This window comes from Plecotus auritus (genome assembly GCF_963455305.1).
Source record: "Plecotus auritus genome assembly, chromosome: 2".
Taxonomy (NCBI): Eukaryota; Metazoa; Chordata; class Mammalia; order Chiroptera; family Vespertilionidae; genus Plecotus; species Plecotus auritus.
This window is the reverse complement of record NC_137771.1, coordinates 205,224,714-205,241,376: the sequence shown is the minus strand read 5'-3', so window position 1 is coordinate 205,241,376 and position 16,663 is coordinate 205,224,714. Positions and strand designations below refer to the sequence as shown.

Genomic DNA, 16,663 nt, shown 5'->3' with positions numbered 1-16,663 from the left:
GATGGTTATAGAAGTTTACCTTATGCTAATTCACCAAACTATGCATTTTTGTGAAAGTTTTGTGTGGTATGCATGTACCTGTATGTGTACATTCTCTTGATTTGTTTTTGTTTATGGAAAAGGTGAACAGGGGCCATTTAAGTACACACAGTAGATTGCTTCCAGCTAATACTAGACAGCTGCTAAAATCGGAGGCTTAATGAGCTGATACAATACTCTTAGGTTTATGTCTTTGCGTTAACAGGAAAAACCTCCAAATGATACAGGTTTAAGTAATGGGATGCCATTCTGAATTGTTAAATTAGACTATCTTGGTAGCAATAAGCATAGACCAGTGGTCGGCAAACTCATTAGTCAACAGAGCCAAATATCAACAGTACAACGATGGAAGTTTCTTTTGAGAGCCAAATTTCTTAAACTTAAACTTCTTCTAACTCCTTTTCTTCAAAATAGACTTGCCCAGGCCGTGGTATTTTGTGGAAGAGCCACACTCAAGGAGCCAAAGAGCCGCATGTGGCTCGCGAGCCGCAGTTTGCCGACCACGGGAATAGACAATGTCATGCTTCACCTTGAGAATACATGTTTTTAAATATATGAGAAAATCTATAGGTTTGGCTATGGTGAATTATAATCTAATGAATTTACAATTACCATAAATTATTAATCCACCACAAAATTATAGCTAATTGGATTCCAAGGTCTATTAAAGCTTATAACCACTTATAATGATATTTTCAAAGCCCTCTTACATAGACTGTGCATCTTTATTATTTTGTGTGTGTATTTCTACTTGCCTTTTAGATAAAAGTTGTGTCATTATATCTTGAGTACTTAGAGATGACATGTCTAAAAGATGTAATAGTGGTTTTAAAAACAGAGTGCTGCACTAAGGTTTCATTTTCCATTTGGGACTTTGGCATTCTTTCTGAACATTCTGCTATAGCTGTCTGAAAGAAAAATGTCAGTTTTAATGCACCTTGGCTTAGAATAAAGTAATTCTTTTCTTTAAAGAATGTTTTTATTGATTTTTGGAGAGGGAGGAAAGGAGAGGGATAGAGAGATAGAAACATCGAGGACAGAGAAACATCATTGATTGGCAGCCTCCTGCATGCCCCCTAGAGGGGATCGAACCCACAACCCAGGCATGTGCCCTGACCAGGAATCAAACCTGCAACCTCCTGGTGCATAGGTTGTCACTCAACCACTGAGCCACACCACCAGGGGAATAAAGTAATTCTTACCAAGATTGTTCACCTACTTGTTATGAAACAATTTGGACAATTATTAAAGTCATGACATGTTGGGATTTCACATGTGAAGAAAATAAAGTCATCTCTGGCAATTTCTTGTTGGTTTTGCAATGCTCTATTTATACAAGACTTCATATTTTTCCCTTCCTTTCTTCTATTTATCTGTAGAAGACTTATTGTAATGCACAATCTGTCTTTGTTGTTATTAGACTTATGTGATACTCAGTTGTCAATAGATTATAATATGCAGGGGATAAATGGGCATTTCCATTTGTAATGATGCAATGGCTCATCATGTGACAAAGCAGATGTAGACACCCTGTCTTCTGTTCTCTTGTCTGTCTGCCTGCTTTTTCTCTGTCTCCCTCAACTAATGTCATTTTTATCGAGTAAGCTCCTAACACATATCTTGGAATTTTGCATTTCAACTTTGGAGATATTTCTATCATCCCTTCCACATTCTGCCCACAGGCATACCTATCTGGTCAGCCAGGAGGAGCCCATGAATCCCCACCCTCTTTTCTTGGCCCTCTCTAGAATGTCATCTTTAAAGCTCTATTGTCATACACACGAGAGTCAGGCTTATTCGATGGATGTGCATTCTGTCCTGAATGTCAAAATATTTAAGCCAGTTTTTAAATATATTTTATATTGATTTCGGAGAGGGGGCGAGAGATAGGAACATCTGTGATGAAAATGATTGATCATCAGATGTCTCCTGTACACCCCCTACTGGGGAATCGAACCGTGACCTCCTGGTTCATAGATTGTCACTCAATCACTGAGCCACACTGGCTGGGCTAAGCCAGTTTTTTAATAAAAACAGCCTTGAACAACTTCTTGACAAGTTAAAACATCTTTTCTCCTGTGGTTATATTGGGCCTTTCAACCTGCAGAAGAACAGGAGCTGTGTCTGCTTGTCTTCTCCCCTCCCCCATTGTATCCTTATCCCTAGCACATATGACTATATTTTTGTTGAATATTGAACAGAATAACAAATGATTAAATGATGAAAGGAAAGTTTGCTGACTTGCAACACCTTTGTTCTCATGTTCTTTCTCAAGTTCTGCTTTCAACTTCATGATTGCTGCATTGTGGCTTCCATTGAACTCCTAAATGTACTTTTCTTCTTTTTATGACTATTGAATATTCTTCTTAACACCCAAGTTATTGCTGTGTGCCCAGAATAATGCTGGCTGCTAAGATTTATCATACTTGATGTCCCCATGATATCATAACCCAGTCCCAGAAAGCTCAGTGGGTCTGGTGGGCAATTAGGTGTAGAAGTGAGTTTTTCCTTCTTTAAATATGGTGATGTCTACTTCATACAATCTGATATGGACAGAAGGCATTAGACATACATGGATCCCACCTCCTCCTCCACAACCAGTGAGTGACATGAGAGAAATACAAATGAAGTCCTATAGCATCAAAAATAAGAATATTATGCCCTGACAAGTACAGAATGCTTTCACTTTATTCAGAGTTGATAGGAATCAGACTATTACACACTTCCCAACAAACTTAATTTAAAAAATACATGATATTCACTTTCCATCCTGACTAGAGCATTGCTTATCAAATTCTCCGCCCAGAAATCTTTAAGGCAGAAAATAGTGAGCATGTATACCATTGGGGTGTGGGAAGACATAGCCACAAATAAAACTAAACTTTATCTGAGGCCTCCTGTTTTTGCTTTAAAATGAATTCAAACCGTGGTTTCTATTTTAAAATCATGTTTTTGCTAGGAGGAACAATGACAACTTGAAAGGATGTACTCCAATTTGAGGCTCAATGTACCCCTGGACTATTGCTGGCACACCGCAGTTTGTGCAGCCCAGGAGTAGGGTTTTTAAGTTTGAAAGATACTTAGGCTTATTGAAAAAAAAAACTGCCCCTAAACACTTAGGCTATGTTAAGGAAAATAAAATACAACTTATAGAGACAACATAAGGTCTGTACTCAGCATAGACACATACACCTTTAAGATTTCAGAGAGGCAAAGTTTACTTCAAATGAGGGGTACTTCCAGGAAGATTTCAAGAGGAGGCAACATTCTGGGCAGTAAGACTCTTCCGTTTGGGTACTCGGTAAAAATACAGAACAGGATCCATGTTTTAGTCTTTCTCTTTCTTCCTCCCACATTTCATCTGTGATCCCCTCACTTCACATCTTCTGACAACATCCTAGAGGCCCAGTGCATGGATTCATGCACCGGTGGGGGTCCCTCGGCCTGGCCTGTGGGGATTGGACCAAAACTGGCTCTTTGACATCCCCTGAGGGGTCCCGGATTGCGAGAGGGTGTTTAGGTTAAGGGTTATGGAGGGGTATTTGGGGACTTAATATCCAGGTATGAAGCATGTTCCAATATAGAAAGCTCCTGAGACCACTCTCCAGATAACTGAGGTGATGCTGTACCATTTGATAATATACACTTTCTTATTTAAAAGATTCTCTTTATCATTGTTTTATTTCAACACATGGACTGACTCATTCAAAATTTTTGAGTGCCTGATCTTAACTGGGGGTTTTAATGACATTATGTTCCAAGATGATTAAGTGTAATGGGGGTGGGAGAGTCAGGGAAAGGGCCTGGAAGGACAGATGGGGCCCGTCACATGGAACCTCATAAGAGGTCTTGCCAGGGCAGGGAGATTAGGCTCTAACTGTTGGATGAGGGGAAGCAAGAACGGTTTCAAACCTAATGATGAGGTTGGCCTATTAGGGTGTGCATTCTAGATGACAATAAATCCTCAACTAAGGACAGTGAAATCAGAGAGGGTATGCTCTGGAGACAGGACATAGAATAGATAGAAATGGGTTTAGAGTGAGTCAGGAGAAGGTGTCTAGGTGCATACCCATGTTTTGGAGGGACTGGAAAGATAGAATAATAAAAATTTAATAATAATGAAAATAAATAATACTATTGAGGACCTACTATGTGCCTGGTGTAAGACTGTATGATTTACATAAATGTTCAACCAACAAACCTCATGGAAGTCCTTGAAATTTGGTACAGTAGTGTCCCCATTTTACAGATGATGAAACTGAGGCTCAGGTGGGGTCACCCCACCCAAGATAACACCACTTAGAATGGAGCAGAGCTGGGCACCACAGGAAAGACAAGTGAGACATGATTGCTGTCCTCAATAAGATAGACGCTTAAAGAATCTCCTTATGGTGACCAGCACTTTAGAGTAAACAAAACACTTTTAAATATTTTAGTTGATTCTCACATAATAGGGTGTAATAGGCATTGCCAACATCACTTTACAAATGAAGAAACTGAGACTAGAGTCAGTTGTCTAAGATCACACAGCAGGTAGGTGACATGCCTGGTTCAGATAAGAAACCTGAGTACTTTTCAGGACACCATGGTTTCTTTTTTACATGAACCATTGGTGAGATATCACCACTGCTCATGCTGTTGCATGTTCCATGTCATTCATGGAAAGAGTGGAGAGGATAAGGTTCAGATTCTGGAATCAGACTGCTTAGGTTAGCATTCCATTTCTCCTATAAGACCTTGGTCAAGTTTCTTAATTTCTCTGAATCTATTTTCTTACACAGGTAATGGGAATAATAATTGCATCTTTTGCTATTTTATGGGGCTGCAGTCATAATTTTAAAAAGGTAATTTATGCAGAGTGCCTGGAACCTAGTAAAATTCAATAAATGTTAGTAATAACGGTAGCACAAAGAAATGACATGCAGTTAGCTATGGGAGGAAATATTAAAATATATAAAATCACATTGGAGATGAACTTTAAAGGAGTTAAGAAGGTGTAGAAGGAGCAATACTGGGTTTAGGGAATTAAGAGTATTTTTAATCCTGATGATTATTTTTATTTAGGCTGGCAATAGGGTTTATGAGTAAGGGAGTTAAATGATCGGAAATGTACTCAAGAAAAGCAATTAGGCGACCCGGTGTAATAATCCTGGCAAGAATCACCAGGGTACTGAACACAGGTGGTCGTGCAGGAAATGGAAAGGAAGACCCTGACACGTCTGAGGTGCTACAGAGCATGTTAGAAGAGTTCTTCCCAGCATGCATTTGGGTTGCTTCCCCACAATATTGCTTGGTGAGTACATAAGAAATGCAAACTCATTTTCCAATTTGACTAAGCCAAAAATCTAATCTGGGCAGTATCTGCTATACAACAGTTAAATGCATTCCAGAATCATGTGTAAACGATTGTGGAGTTACATGCTGTTCTGATCGCCAGCACTTTGTTTTTATCCTTTGGCACAGGAAACTGGAGTTAGTGTATGAACTCACTTAGTCACCTTTGCTATTCTGTCTGCATTCTGGAGGTTATTTATTTGTTTGCTTGTGTGCTTATTTATATTTTGAGTTCTCACCTTGAAGCATGGTCTCCAATATATATATATATTTTTTTCAGAGTGCAGAAATATATAAGATGAAAAAATACATACACCCTAATGGCTGTACCTAGTATTTCAGTCTTAGTTGAGTTTTCATAGCTGCCCTACTGTTGAGCTGAATTAACTTTGAGTAGAGTGACCACTTTAAAATTATTACTCATAGTGTTATAATTTCTCATATCCTAGATGTAGTGGAAGTGGTTGGACTTTTTGTAATGAGCTCTGTCTTCATTCTAGAATACTTTAGAATGTTTGTGATCTAAAATTAGCAGAAAAATCTGGAGAACATGTGCAATTTTAGGGAAAGGAGAGGAAGGACATGTAAGCCTAAAGGGTATTATTCAACCTAACACGGCTGGCTCATCCTGCCAGACAATCCTGGGTCCATTGGGGCTGTCCACCCCTGGCACCTGGATGAAGTTTGCAGGTGTTTATTCAAATTAGGGCAAGGGGCTGGCTTCCATGATGTGGTTTTAGGTGTACCCTTCCAGATGGGTACCATTCCACTCATTCCTCCAGGAGAATATCAGAGACTGAAATAATCTCAGATCCAAGGTGACGAATGACTGAAACAGTCACAACTGGGTTTTACGTGCTTCTATTTGGTATCTGTTAAAATGAGCTCAGGTGTTTGCATTTTCAGAGTTGCCAATCAAAGACTTTCATGTCCTAATGTCTAGGAACATAGTCTGGTTGGTCAAACAAGAATAAAGAATGAGTTATCAGCCTGGCCACTGTAGTTCAGTGGTTGAGCATCGACCTATGAATCAGGAGGTCATGGTTTCATTTCCCATCAGGGCACATGTCTGGGTTACAGGCTTGATTCCCAGTGTGGGGCATGCAGGAGACAGCTGATTAATGATTTCTCTCACATCAATGATGTTTCTATCTCTCTCCCTCTCCCTTCCTCTCTGAAATCAATAAAAATATATTTTTTAAAAGAATGAGCTATCACAATGATTCTCATTATCATATCCTATGGTTATAAGTTTGTAAGTTTCCCTATGTATGAGGCAGCAAGTAATAATACCACTGAGAATTCATATAGGGGGGTTTAGGACTACCTTGCTCAGTGATTGTTACCATAAAATCACAGTCCCTCTGCATCTCATCAAACATTCAAAATGTCCTTAAAGTGCTAAAAACAGGGCAAATCTCTTTTTAAGTCTGCTACCTCATATATGCCCATTGTGCTCATAACTTACCTGAATGAATTCTTTAAATGAGCTGTTGATGTCCTATTAGCCACTTTTTTCCTCCTAAAGAAATTCATGCTCAGCTGCAAGGTAACTTCCCTGTGTGAAATTTACAGGTCTGTCAACCATAAAAAACATTAATGCATAATACATAAACAAAACGTATGCTCTTTTTACAAAAAAAAAAAATGGCAAGAGAAAAAAGAATTTACTTTCTGCTTTCCAAAGGGAGAAGCCATGAATTTTACATTTTTATTTTTGATGCCTTTTTGCCTTTAAATATATGAGATGACTATTAATGTCCATATTCACAGCAGGGGTGGAAGGGAAATGGCAGTAAATTGTAAAGCACATTTACATTATAACAAGGCCTGTGGAAGCATTGTAATTCACACAGTTATTTCAACAGCGGTTTGGACTCCCTCCAATTTAATTTTCTGAAGTTAGGCTATGCAGCTGGGTCATTCCTGGTCTAATCTGGGAAATGTACCTCTTAAGGCTGTGGATTAGAATGCCAGCCTCCCAGCTGTCACCAAGGAGCATCATATACAGCCACTGAGGTCCGAGGGCAAAGCATCAGAACCACTTTATGTGGACACAGCAGCTCAGCTAGCTTCATAAAGTCTGTTGCAAAGAGCAATAATCAATATTTCATGTTTAATGATGCAGAGCTAAAATTAGTATAGATTTTATGTCTTCTACTTTTCCAAATTATGCAAACATTAGTAGCCCCTTTTTTAGTGTTCTTATTACACTTCTATTAAAAAGGAGTGGTGGGGGCGGGGACAATGAGGAAGGCTGGTGATATTTAATTGAGTTACTGGATAGTCAAAAGTGTGAAAAGTAATTTTGGCTTTTAACTTTTGTTCAGTAGTTACCCTCAGGTTAATATGAAATTATCACATACACACACCCTCGCACACAAAAAGATGATATATGGAAGGGGCACAGGCCTTGTTACCCATAACTGCACAGGGAGGTAAATTGCAGATTGTTTTGACATTTTAAGTTGCTTTCCATGTTCTGGAATATGCTGAGAATAAAATGGCCAGGGTATAAGTAAGAATAATTAAAGGGTTGAGGTTTAGGCAGAAGTGCACTTTAGAGAAAAAGCAATTTTGTGTGGACTTCTGATTTTCAAGTTGTCCAAAGAACAAGTTTAGACAGTAGAAGTGGCAGGGACAGGAAAACATAAGAACAGTGTTATTTATTATTGGGCAGGTTAAGGGGCTGATCAAGTGGCCACAGAGATAAGCTTGTCTAACCTTTTGTTATAGTCTCCTGTTTGTGACAGGAGAAATACCTGCAGGATTAAGGTGTGAGGGGGAAGCCAGACACAAAAGAACAAAATTCAGCATCCACCATCCAGTCTAATAGTTAACACCCAAGTCACTTCAGAACAACTCTTATGACAGTGGGAAATGTGGCTTTGGCAAGTAGGCAATCAATTATCCTCCCTAACAGCACAGCCTACATTTCACAGCCACTTATAACAAAGATTTCATTTGGAGAAATGGGATTACAGAATATGGAATGCTATATGTTTGGGTTGTACTTGAATAATTCAACTTATATTTTGCAGAGGGGCTTAGCCCAAATTTCAAAACAGGCAGAAGTTAAATAGAGCCTGGTAGAAATTATCTCCTCACTTGGTGAGTCAAACTGAGCCAGAAACTTGGGGTTAGGCCCTTGAGTTGACAACTTTTCTCTTTGGCTACCCTCTGATTTCATGCCAGGGCCTCCCACTGTGCAAACTCTATCCAAAGCCACAGAACAAAGGGGACTGCTTGATAAAGTCCAAAATTACGAGCTTCCCAGAGCACAGAGGAAACTGGCGAAAGGGAAAGAGTATAAATGGGGAGATGATGGTCAAGGGGTGCAAAGTTTCCGTTAAGCAAGATGAAAAAGTTCTGGAGATTTAATGTACAACCATGTCCTACAGTTAGTACTGTAGTGTAGACTTGAAGTTTGCTAAGAAGGTAGATCTTAGGTGTTCTCACCACACACACACACACACACACACACACACACACACACACACAGAAAATGGTAACTTTGTGGTGAGATGCTGAATATGTTAGTTAGCCTGAGTGTCATGATTTCACAACGTATACATATATCAAATGTACACCTTAAATATATGCAGTTCTAACTGTCAATTATACCTCAATAAAACTGGAAAAGTATAATCCTATATAATAAAAGCCTAATATGCTAAGTGTCGGATCGTCCGGTCATCTGTTCAACCAATTAAAGTGTAATATGCTAATGATATGCTAAGGCCTTTCAACCGCTCACTGTGATGTGCACAGACCACCAGGGAACAGACAGTAGACTGGTTGACCAGTCGCTATGACATGCACTGACCACCAGGGGGCAGACGCTCCAGCCTGTAGGTTAGCTTGCTGCTGGGGTCCAGCAGATCGGGACTGAGGGAGATGGGCTGGACATGCCCCGAAGCCCTCCCATGTCCCTTTCCAGCCCCGATTGTGCACAGGTGGGGTTCCTGGGCCTGGCCTGCGCCCTCTCACAATCCAAGACCCCTTGGGGGATGTCAGAGAGACAGTTTTGGCCCGATCTCAGGCCTCTAGTGTTAAATAAAAAAGAAGGCTTCAGAGTGATTTTAGAAAGTAGAAATAGAGGGGCAGAAAAGAATCAGCAAAGGACATACAACTTCTTGGGATTTGGGGGAGGGGCATTAAGCTACTAAGGTTTCTTTTCATTCCAGTCATATCAATGCATTCAACTCACTTACTGAATAGATATTTATTAGGCTTCATCTGGAGAATAGGGACCTTAAGGTGAGTAAGTCACCATCCCTGACTTCAAGGAACTTAGCTAGGGGGGCGGGGGGGGGGGGGGGGGGAGAGGGGAAGCAGGGAGTCAGATAAAGAGATAATGCTAATAAGGATCAGCACTGGTTGCGGAGGAAGCAGAGTGGGTGCCCAACCCTCCTGTTAAGTTCTGAAAACCTGTATGGAGGAAGGGGAAGTTGGAGGCTTCCTAAAGGGAGAATGGGAGTGGCCAATAGAAGGGTGGGGGACACACTGTCTTCGAATGTCCAATAAGAAAGCATGTGAATTCTGGAACTGGGTGAAGTTTCATATGACCCAGACTTGGAGAGTGAGTGTATGGGGCAGAGCTTGGCGGTGCAGCTGGGAGAGACAGTCTGGGCCCTGGTGCACCAGCCCTTGGCAGAGACCCTGGAATCCCATCTGAAAGCACCGGGGGCTATGTTGGTTTCTAGTAGGGAAATGGTAGTGTTAGATATAAAATCAGAGACAAAGAGGACTAGCGGGAGAAACCATGAGAGGAAAGACCGATTTGTATATTTTTAATGCCAAATTAAAACAAAACTATCTCAAAGAGTGAAACTCCAAGCGAAAATCTGTTGAACAAGCCATCTTCCATATCCATCTCTGAGAAAATGAGGACATGGTTTGGAACTTCCAGGCCAATTGAATTGAAGTGTTTTTGTATAGTTAGCTTAAATAACCAAATGATGAAATCAATCCTCCAAATTGTCAGCAGAGCAGCTGTTCAGAAAGCTCTTGTTTGTCATTGACCTTACGTTTAATATGATTTCCTAGAGCATGGATAGTCAGATTTTAAAAGTACCACTTCAAAGCCCTCCCAACCTGGGCAAGCTCCCCACAATGCAAGAACCAAGGAGAAGAGAGTGGTGGGCAGAGTGCAAAAGCCCTTTCCTTCCTGCCCCCCAAATCTCCAGGGAAAAGGAAAGATGAAAGCACACCACAGGCACATCTTAGAGAAGAAAGTAATGGGACTACCAACACCTCATCTCTTTCCTAATCATAATGGAGGAGGTAAATAAGAAAATGTTTATGACCTAAAAAATCCTCCTCTGTTTTTCAAGAATAACTAAGGCTTCTTGTCCAGTCTGTTTCCTTTCGGGAAAGTGACTTCAAGCATGACCTTTTATATTACCTGGATGTATTGCTTATGTCACTGGTGGTGGGATGGGATATGATGAAGGATTAGGTAAGACGGATGGAGAGTTGGGACAAACAGAGGGTAGATGTGGAGACTTATTTTTAGAATAAGGATCCAGGGTATATAGTGATGAAAAGGTTTACCTTGAAAATAGAAAGTTATGTTTACCTTGAAAATAAAAAGTCATACTATTTAAAAGAATGCTCTATCTTTATGTATCACCTGTCTATCTATCCATCCATCTATCTATCTGTCTACCTATCTATTTGTCATCTCTATCTTCCTGTCCATTTATCATTTATATTCTGCCTATATACTACTTGCCTGCTTTGAAAAGCACACTTGTAGGAGGATTAAAATAAAAATAAAGAAGTGTGCACATCATGTAGTGAAGGGGAGGGGGTAATTGTACTAACAGCCTGGAAAGAATAGTTCTGGCAATTGAATATTTAATTTAGCGTAAGCTTCTGGCAACCAAGGCAAATTAAACAACCTCTATAAGACATAAGTAGTTATTGTTGGTGAAAAGAAGTGCACTATTATATCAAAATGAGAAAATATCCCCTAGCACTAAATCCTAAAATCTTATTCATTTACATAAAAGAAAACCTGTAGCAAAACATACAGTGCTCTATACAGCAATTTGGCAGAAGATGCAGAAATGTTCTTCATTTGTGCTTTGTTATACCAATGTTGGATATAAAAGCAGCAGCCTTTAACAAAAAGGAACTGAAAACCATAAGCTGCTTTATCCATTAGTCTTCTGAATAAGAAAAAAATTTAAGATGGTGCCAAAATAAAATGAAACAAAACAAAACAACAGCACCTGTCCAGCTCTGAACTTTTATAGTTCTACTAGAGGCCTGGTGCACAAAATTTGTGCACAGGGTGTGTGTGTGTCCCTCAGCCCAGCCTGCACCCTCTCCAATCTGGGACCTCTCTGGGCAGTCGGACATCTCCCTCACAATCCAGGACTGCTGGTTCCCAACTGCTCTCCTGGCTGCCTGCCTGATTGCCCCCTAACCACTCCCCCGCCAGCCTGATTGACTTGTATTGGCTTAATTTACTCAACATTATATTTTGAGTAAATTAAGTGCTCCCCTGCCTGCCTGGTCACCCCTAACTGCCCTTCCTTGCCAGCCTGGTCGCCCCTAACTGCCCTCCCTTGCCAGCCTGGTCACCCCCAACTGCCCTCCCCTGCAGGCCTGTGTACACCCAACTGTCCTTCCCTGCAGGCCTGGTCCCTCCCAACTGCCCTCCCCTACTGGCCTGATCGCCCACAACTGCCCTCCCCTGCTGCCATCTTGTGGTGGCCATCTTTGATCACATGGGGGCGGCCATCTTGTGTGTTGGAGTGATGGTCAATTTGCATATTACCTCTTTATTATATAGGATGGCTCATCAAGTTAAGATTTTATATGTAGCAGTCTTAGGTTATAGCCCAGACTGTCACTTCTGAGTTAGGATTCTTTTGATTGTGAACAAACAAACCAACAAGAAAACACACACACAGAAATAGCAACCAAGGGTGCCTTGAGAAAATTAGAGAGTCACCTGGCTGGTTTGCTCAGTGGTTAGAGAGTTGGCCTGGACTAAAGCATCAAGGGGTTTGATTTCTGGTCAAGGGCACATACCTCAATTGCAGGTTCAATCCTTGGCCCTGGTTGGGGCTCGAGTGGGAGGCAACCAATTGATGTGTCTCTCTCACGTCGATTCTCTCTCTTGTTCTCGCTCTCTCTTCCCTTTCTCCTCCTCTCCCTTCCTTTCACTCTCTCTAAAAAAATCAATAGAAAAAGTATCCACAGGTGAGGATTGAGAAAAGAAAATGAGAGAATCTATTGGCACATGAAACTGAAAAAATCCATTAATATCCTAGTTTCGAGCTGCAGTTTGACCCCAAAGTTTGCAGCATCACTAGGGCTCTGGCTCCTTGGCTGTTTTCCCTGGCTTCCATCCTCTTTGCTCTGTTATCTTTTCCTTCTGGTTAACCTTTCTCACAACAGCAAACACTTCTATTGCAGTTCCTGGGATCCTCACATTTCAAATCCTATGCTTTTAAAATCAGAGGAAGGAAACAAAAGTCTTCTCCAAATACTGAAGTGAAGTTTAAACAATTAGCATCAGTTAAGAAACTGATGTCAAAATATAATGTTGAGTAAATTAAGCCGATACAAAAGAATAGATAATGTCATATGATTTTCTAGAACAGGGAAAATTAATCTACTGTGATAGAAATCAAAACAGGGGTGCCTTTAGGAGAGGGAAATTGACTGTACAGGGACACAGAGGAACTTTCTGGAGTGAGAGAAATGTTCTATATTTTGTTTTGGGTGGTGTTTCTACCAATGTATTCCTTTGTCAAAACTCATTGTACTGTAGACTTGTGATATATGCATTTCGCACCCTTAGAAAAGAAAGCCCAGGTACTAAGAGAGCATGCTGGCTGATGTAAGGAGAAGTGACTGAAGTGGGCTGACATCCGAGCAGGGAGACAGGAGTCTGGCACAGTTGGCTTAGACCACACTGAGAGATGGTGGTCAAGTTCTGGATATATTTCTGATCGGGGCCAACAAAATTAGCTTATTGAATGACTGTATTGTGAGAGAAAGAAAAGAATAAAGGCTGACTCCTGGTATTGGCTCTGGCATCTAAGTGAATAGTGATACCGTTTACTAATATGAGATAGAAGTAGTGACAATGGAGGTTTGGGTGAAGGTATAGGTGCGGAAATCAAGACTTTGGTTTTGAACTTAACATGTCTATCAGAAATGGACATGGAACTATCAGGTAGGCAAGTGGGAGTATAAGGGTGGAGTTTAAGGGCAGCTTGGGTGCAGATATAAACTTAAAGTTATAGGACCGGTGAAGACCTCCTGAGGAGAGAGGATAGGTAGGGAAGAGAAGAGGACAGGAGCTTGGGACAGGCTGAGATTTTCCAGAGGAGCTAAGATTTTGTAGGAATGAGGAGTTTCTAGGAGCAGCAATGAGGAGCAAGAAGGGTTCCATCCCTCCTGCAGACTGTGTATGATGTAGCATGTAGGGAAGAAATGGCCACTTCTTAAGAGGACTGCAGGATATAAGTGTGACCAGGGACTCAGCCAAAGTTGTCATCAGCAAAATCCTCTGTCAGGGGTCCTCAAACTACGGCCCGCGGGCCACATGCGGCCCGCCGAGGACATTTATCTGGCCCGCCAGGTGCCGCTGCCTGTCCTGCTTAGCAGCCGACTCGTCCCGGGCCCGCAGTGCGCATAGGAATTTGTTCATAGTTGTTTTTTTAAACTATAGTCTGGCCCTCCAACGGTCTGAGGGACAGTGAACTGGCCCCCTGTTTAAAAAGTTTGAGGACCCCTGCCTAGATCCTAAAACCCTTTTTCTAAACAGTTCTTTGATCTTCTTGCTCTAACAAAAACTTAGCTGTCCTCAGAACATCAAGGCAGGCTTCAGTTAGAACAAGATACTCCAGGGAAGGTTCAAAGAAATTGAGGAGATAGAGAAGTTATGAAGTTAAAGAGATTGGGTAATGAGGGATGACTTAGAAGCCTTGGATGTCTGGTGGTAGAAGCACATTGAGACTAGTTTTGAGGGCCTTTGAGGGGCACATGAGTATTTAGTCCTAATTGGGGCTTTCTTTTGGCACTTCGGCTGTTTGTGGTGATGAGTCAAGGAGTAGGACTCTAAAAACTGAGTCCTGTGGGCCTTCTTTAAATGCCCTGGGACAGGCAGGCTCACCAGAAACCTGGGCCGACTTCCGTCACATCCCTGAACCAATCACCGTGTCCAGGAAAATGGGACTACAAAGACTATGGATGCCTGAAATTCAGGAAGGGATGTGGGCTTGTGTTTGTGTGTATGTGTGTGCCTGAGCACTGGGGCTAACAGAAGAGGTTGCTGAGAGCTCCCAAGAGACAAGAGACGATGGTTACTGAATGGCCAAACCCAGCTCATCTTCATTAGAGCCCCTCACCCAGCAGCCAGCAAACGTTATACAGATGGCCAAGCAACGTGAGTGGATGGATCCATATAAACATGCCCTCACTCTAGAAAAATGACAGGAAGCATTACCTTTAATGATGAAAAAATCATACAATTTGACTGGCAGTATCGTATTCTAATTTGATCAAAGAGGAAATTGTCTTGTAAGTTTAAGCACTTATCCATTGTAAAGTCAAGAACATCTAATGGTGTGTTATCTCATTTTTGCTAATATTTGTCTTCAATTGTAATTGCCCATAAGTACATGGGTCAATTTATAAAACACTTCTTTTTTTCCCTCCCACAGGAAGAAATGAAAAGATTGCAGAATCCTTTAGAACAAGTGAATGATGGAAAATATTTACTTGAAAAGTAAGTAAAAAAATACGAAAAAAAATTCAATTATTAGCAAGGTTGAAAAGCTTGCATGAAAAAAAGAAACACTGCCTGGCAAGGCAAAAATAAATGAGTAATTTGGCAGTTCCTTATGGTATCATTGTGGTCAGGACCCAGAAATGTGTCTCATTTGAGATATAGTTAGATAGATTCATGACTAGTCAAGCTATGATACACAAGCTATACTGATTAACAGAGCAATATGATGACTGCACATATCTCTGGTGGTACGTTTGAGGGCTTGAAACTTAACCCTGCCCTGTCTTTGGCTTTAAATCAGGGATGTGTATAGAAGCCAATCATAAATTTGCAAAACAGTACACAGTTTACCCTAAAACTAATAGAATGAACATACAAAGTAATACTGCAGAATGGAACAAAACTGAGCTGAAAAGAAAGCAAGAAAGAGTTGAAATCAAACAGAGATAAAAATACAGTCTTCCATTTAGGCTTTTAAAAAAATTATACAATTAGAGCATGTGAGAGATATATTCTGATTTCAGTTTGTGGGTAAATGTTTAGAGATTTTATCTGATGTTAACATGAGACCGTGATTTTATTTGGCTTCTAAAAATATTAGCACAATATTAAACTGTTTAGTAGTCATGCAGTGTCAAGATAAAAGAAGAAAAATTAGCTATCATTTATTGAGTATTTACAGCGTACTCTCTATTAGTGAGTGCTTACAGATACTTCCTCATGGAACTCTGATGATAGCCTGGTGATAAAGGCATTGTTATTTCCCTTTTACAGACCAGGAAAGAGGCTCAGAGAGCTTTCAGCACTTGTGTAAGTATGCTCAGCTGAGTGGTGAGGAAGGATGGGAATCAAACCCGGGTCTGAATGCCACCAGAGCCCCTGCTCTCAACCACTTGCTAAGTCCGAATGTCAAGCCCGTGTGAGTGTCACGCTTGGCTCTGGACACCACATTTTAAAGGCACAGTTTATTTATTTATTTTTCTTAATCCTCACCAGAGGATATTTTTCCACTGATTTTTAGAAAGAATGGAAGGGGAGAGACAGAGAAACATCGATTGGTTACCTCCCACTAATGCCCCAACCAGGACCTGGATCTAGTCTGCAACCGAGGTAGGTGCCCTTGACCAGAATAAAACCTGGGACCTTTTAGTTCAAGGGCCGACGCTCTGTCCACTGAGCTAAACTGGCTAGGGTTAAAGGCATATTTTAAAGGCACATCCCCAAGAGTACCAGAGGAGGGCAATTAAAATTGTTAAGATTCTGAAATCATGTGAAACTACTACAAAGGGCTGAGGATGTGTGGCTGGAGAAAATAAATCTCAGAGGAGACATAATGGCTATCCTTAAACATTTGAAGGGATTTTCCTTTGAAAGAAGGGCTAAATTTCTCTTCTCACTCTAGAAAGAAAATAAGGATCAATGAGAAGGATTTATGGAGAAACAGTTTGTGACTCAGAAAAAGGATAGCTTTTGTAAAATTCTAGCCTGCCCAACAGAAAGGACTTCTCTGTTAAAGCGTGAGCTCATAGA

The 16,663-nt window shown here is 40.9% G+C and overlaps 1 protein-coding gene across 1 annotated transcript in view; it reads left to right on the top strand.

The window, feature by feature from the left end:
- The window catches only part of LOC308242906 (IQCJ-SCHIP1 readthrough transcript protein), a 687,650-nt gene that overhangs the window by 141,883 nt on the left and 529,104 nt on the right, over positions 1-16,663 (top strand). The window contains exon 2 of the mRNA XM_080657696.1: positions 15,066-15,130. Coding sequence (XP_080513822.1) covers positions 15,066-15,130 — 65 coding nt within the window. The remainder of the gene's footprint in view (positions 1-15,065; positions 15,131-16,663) is intronic.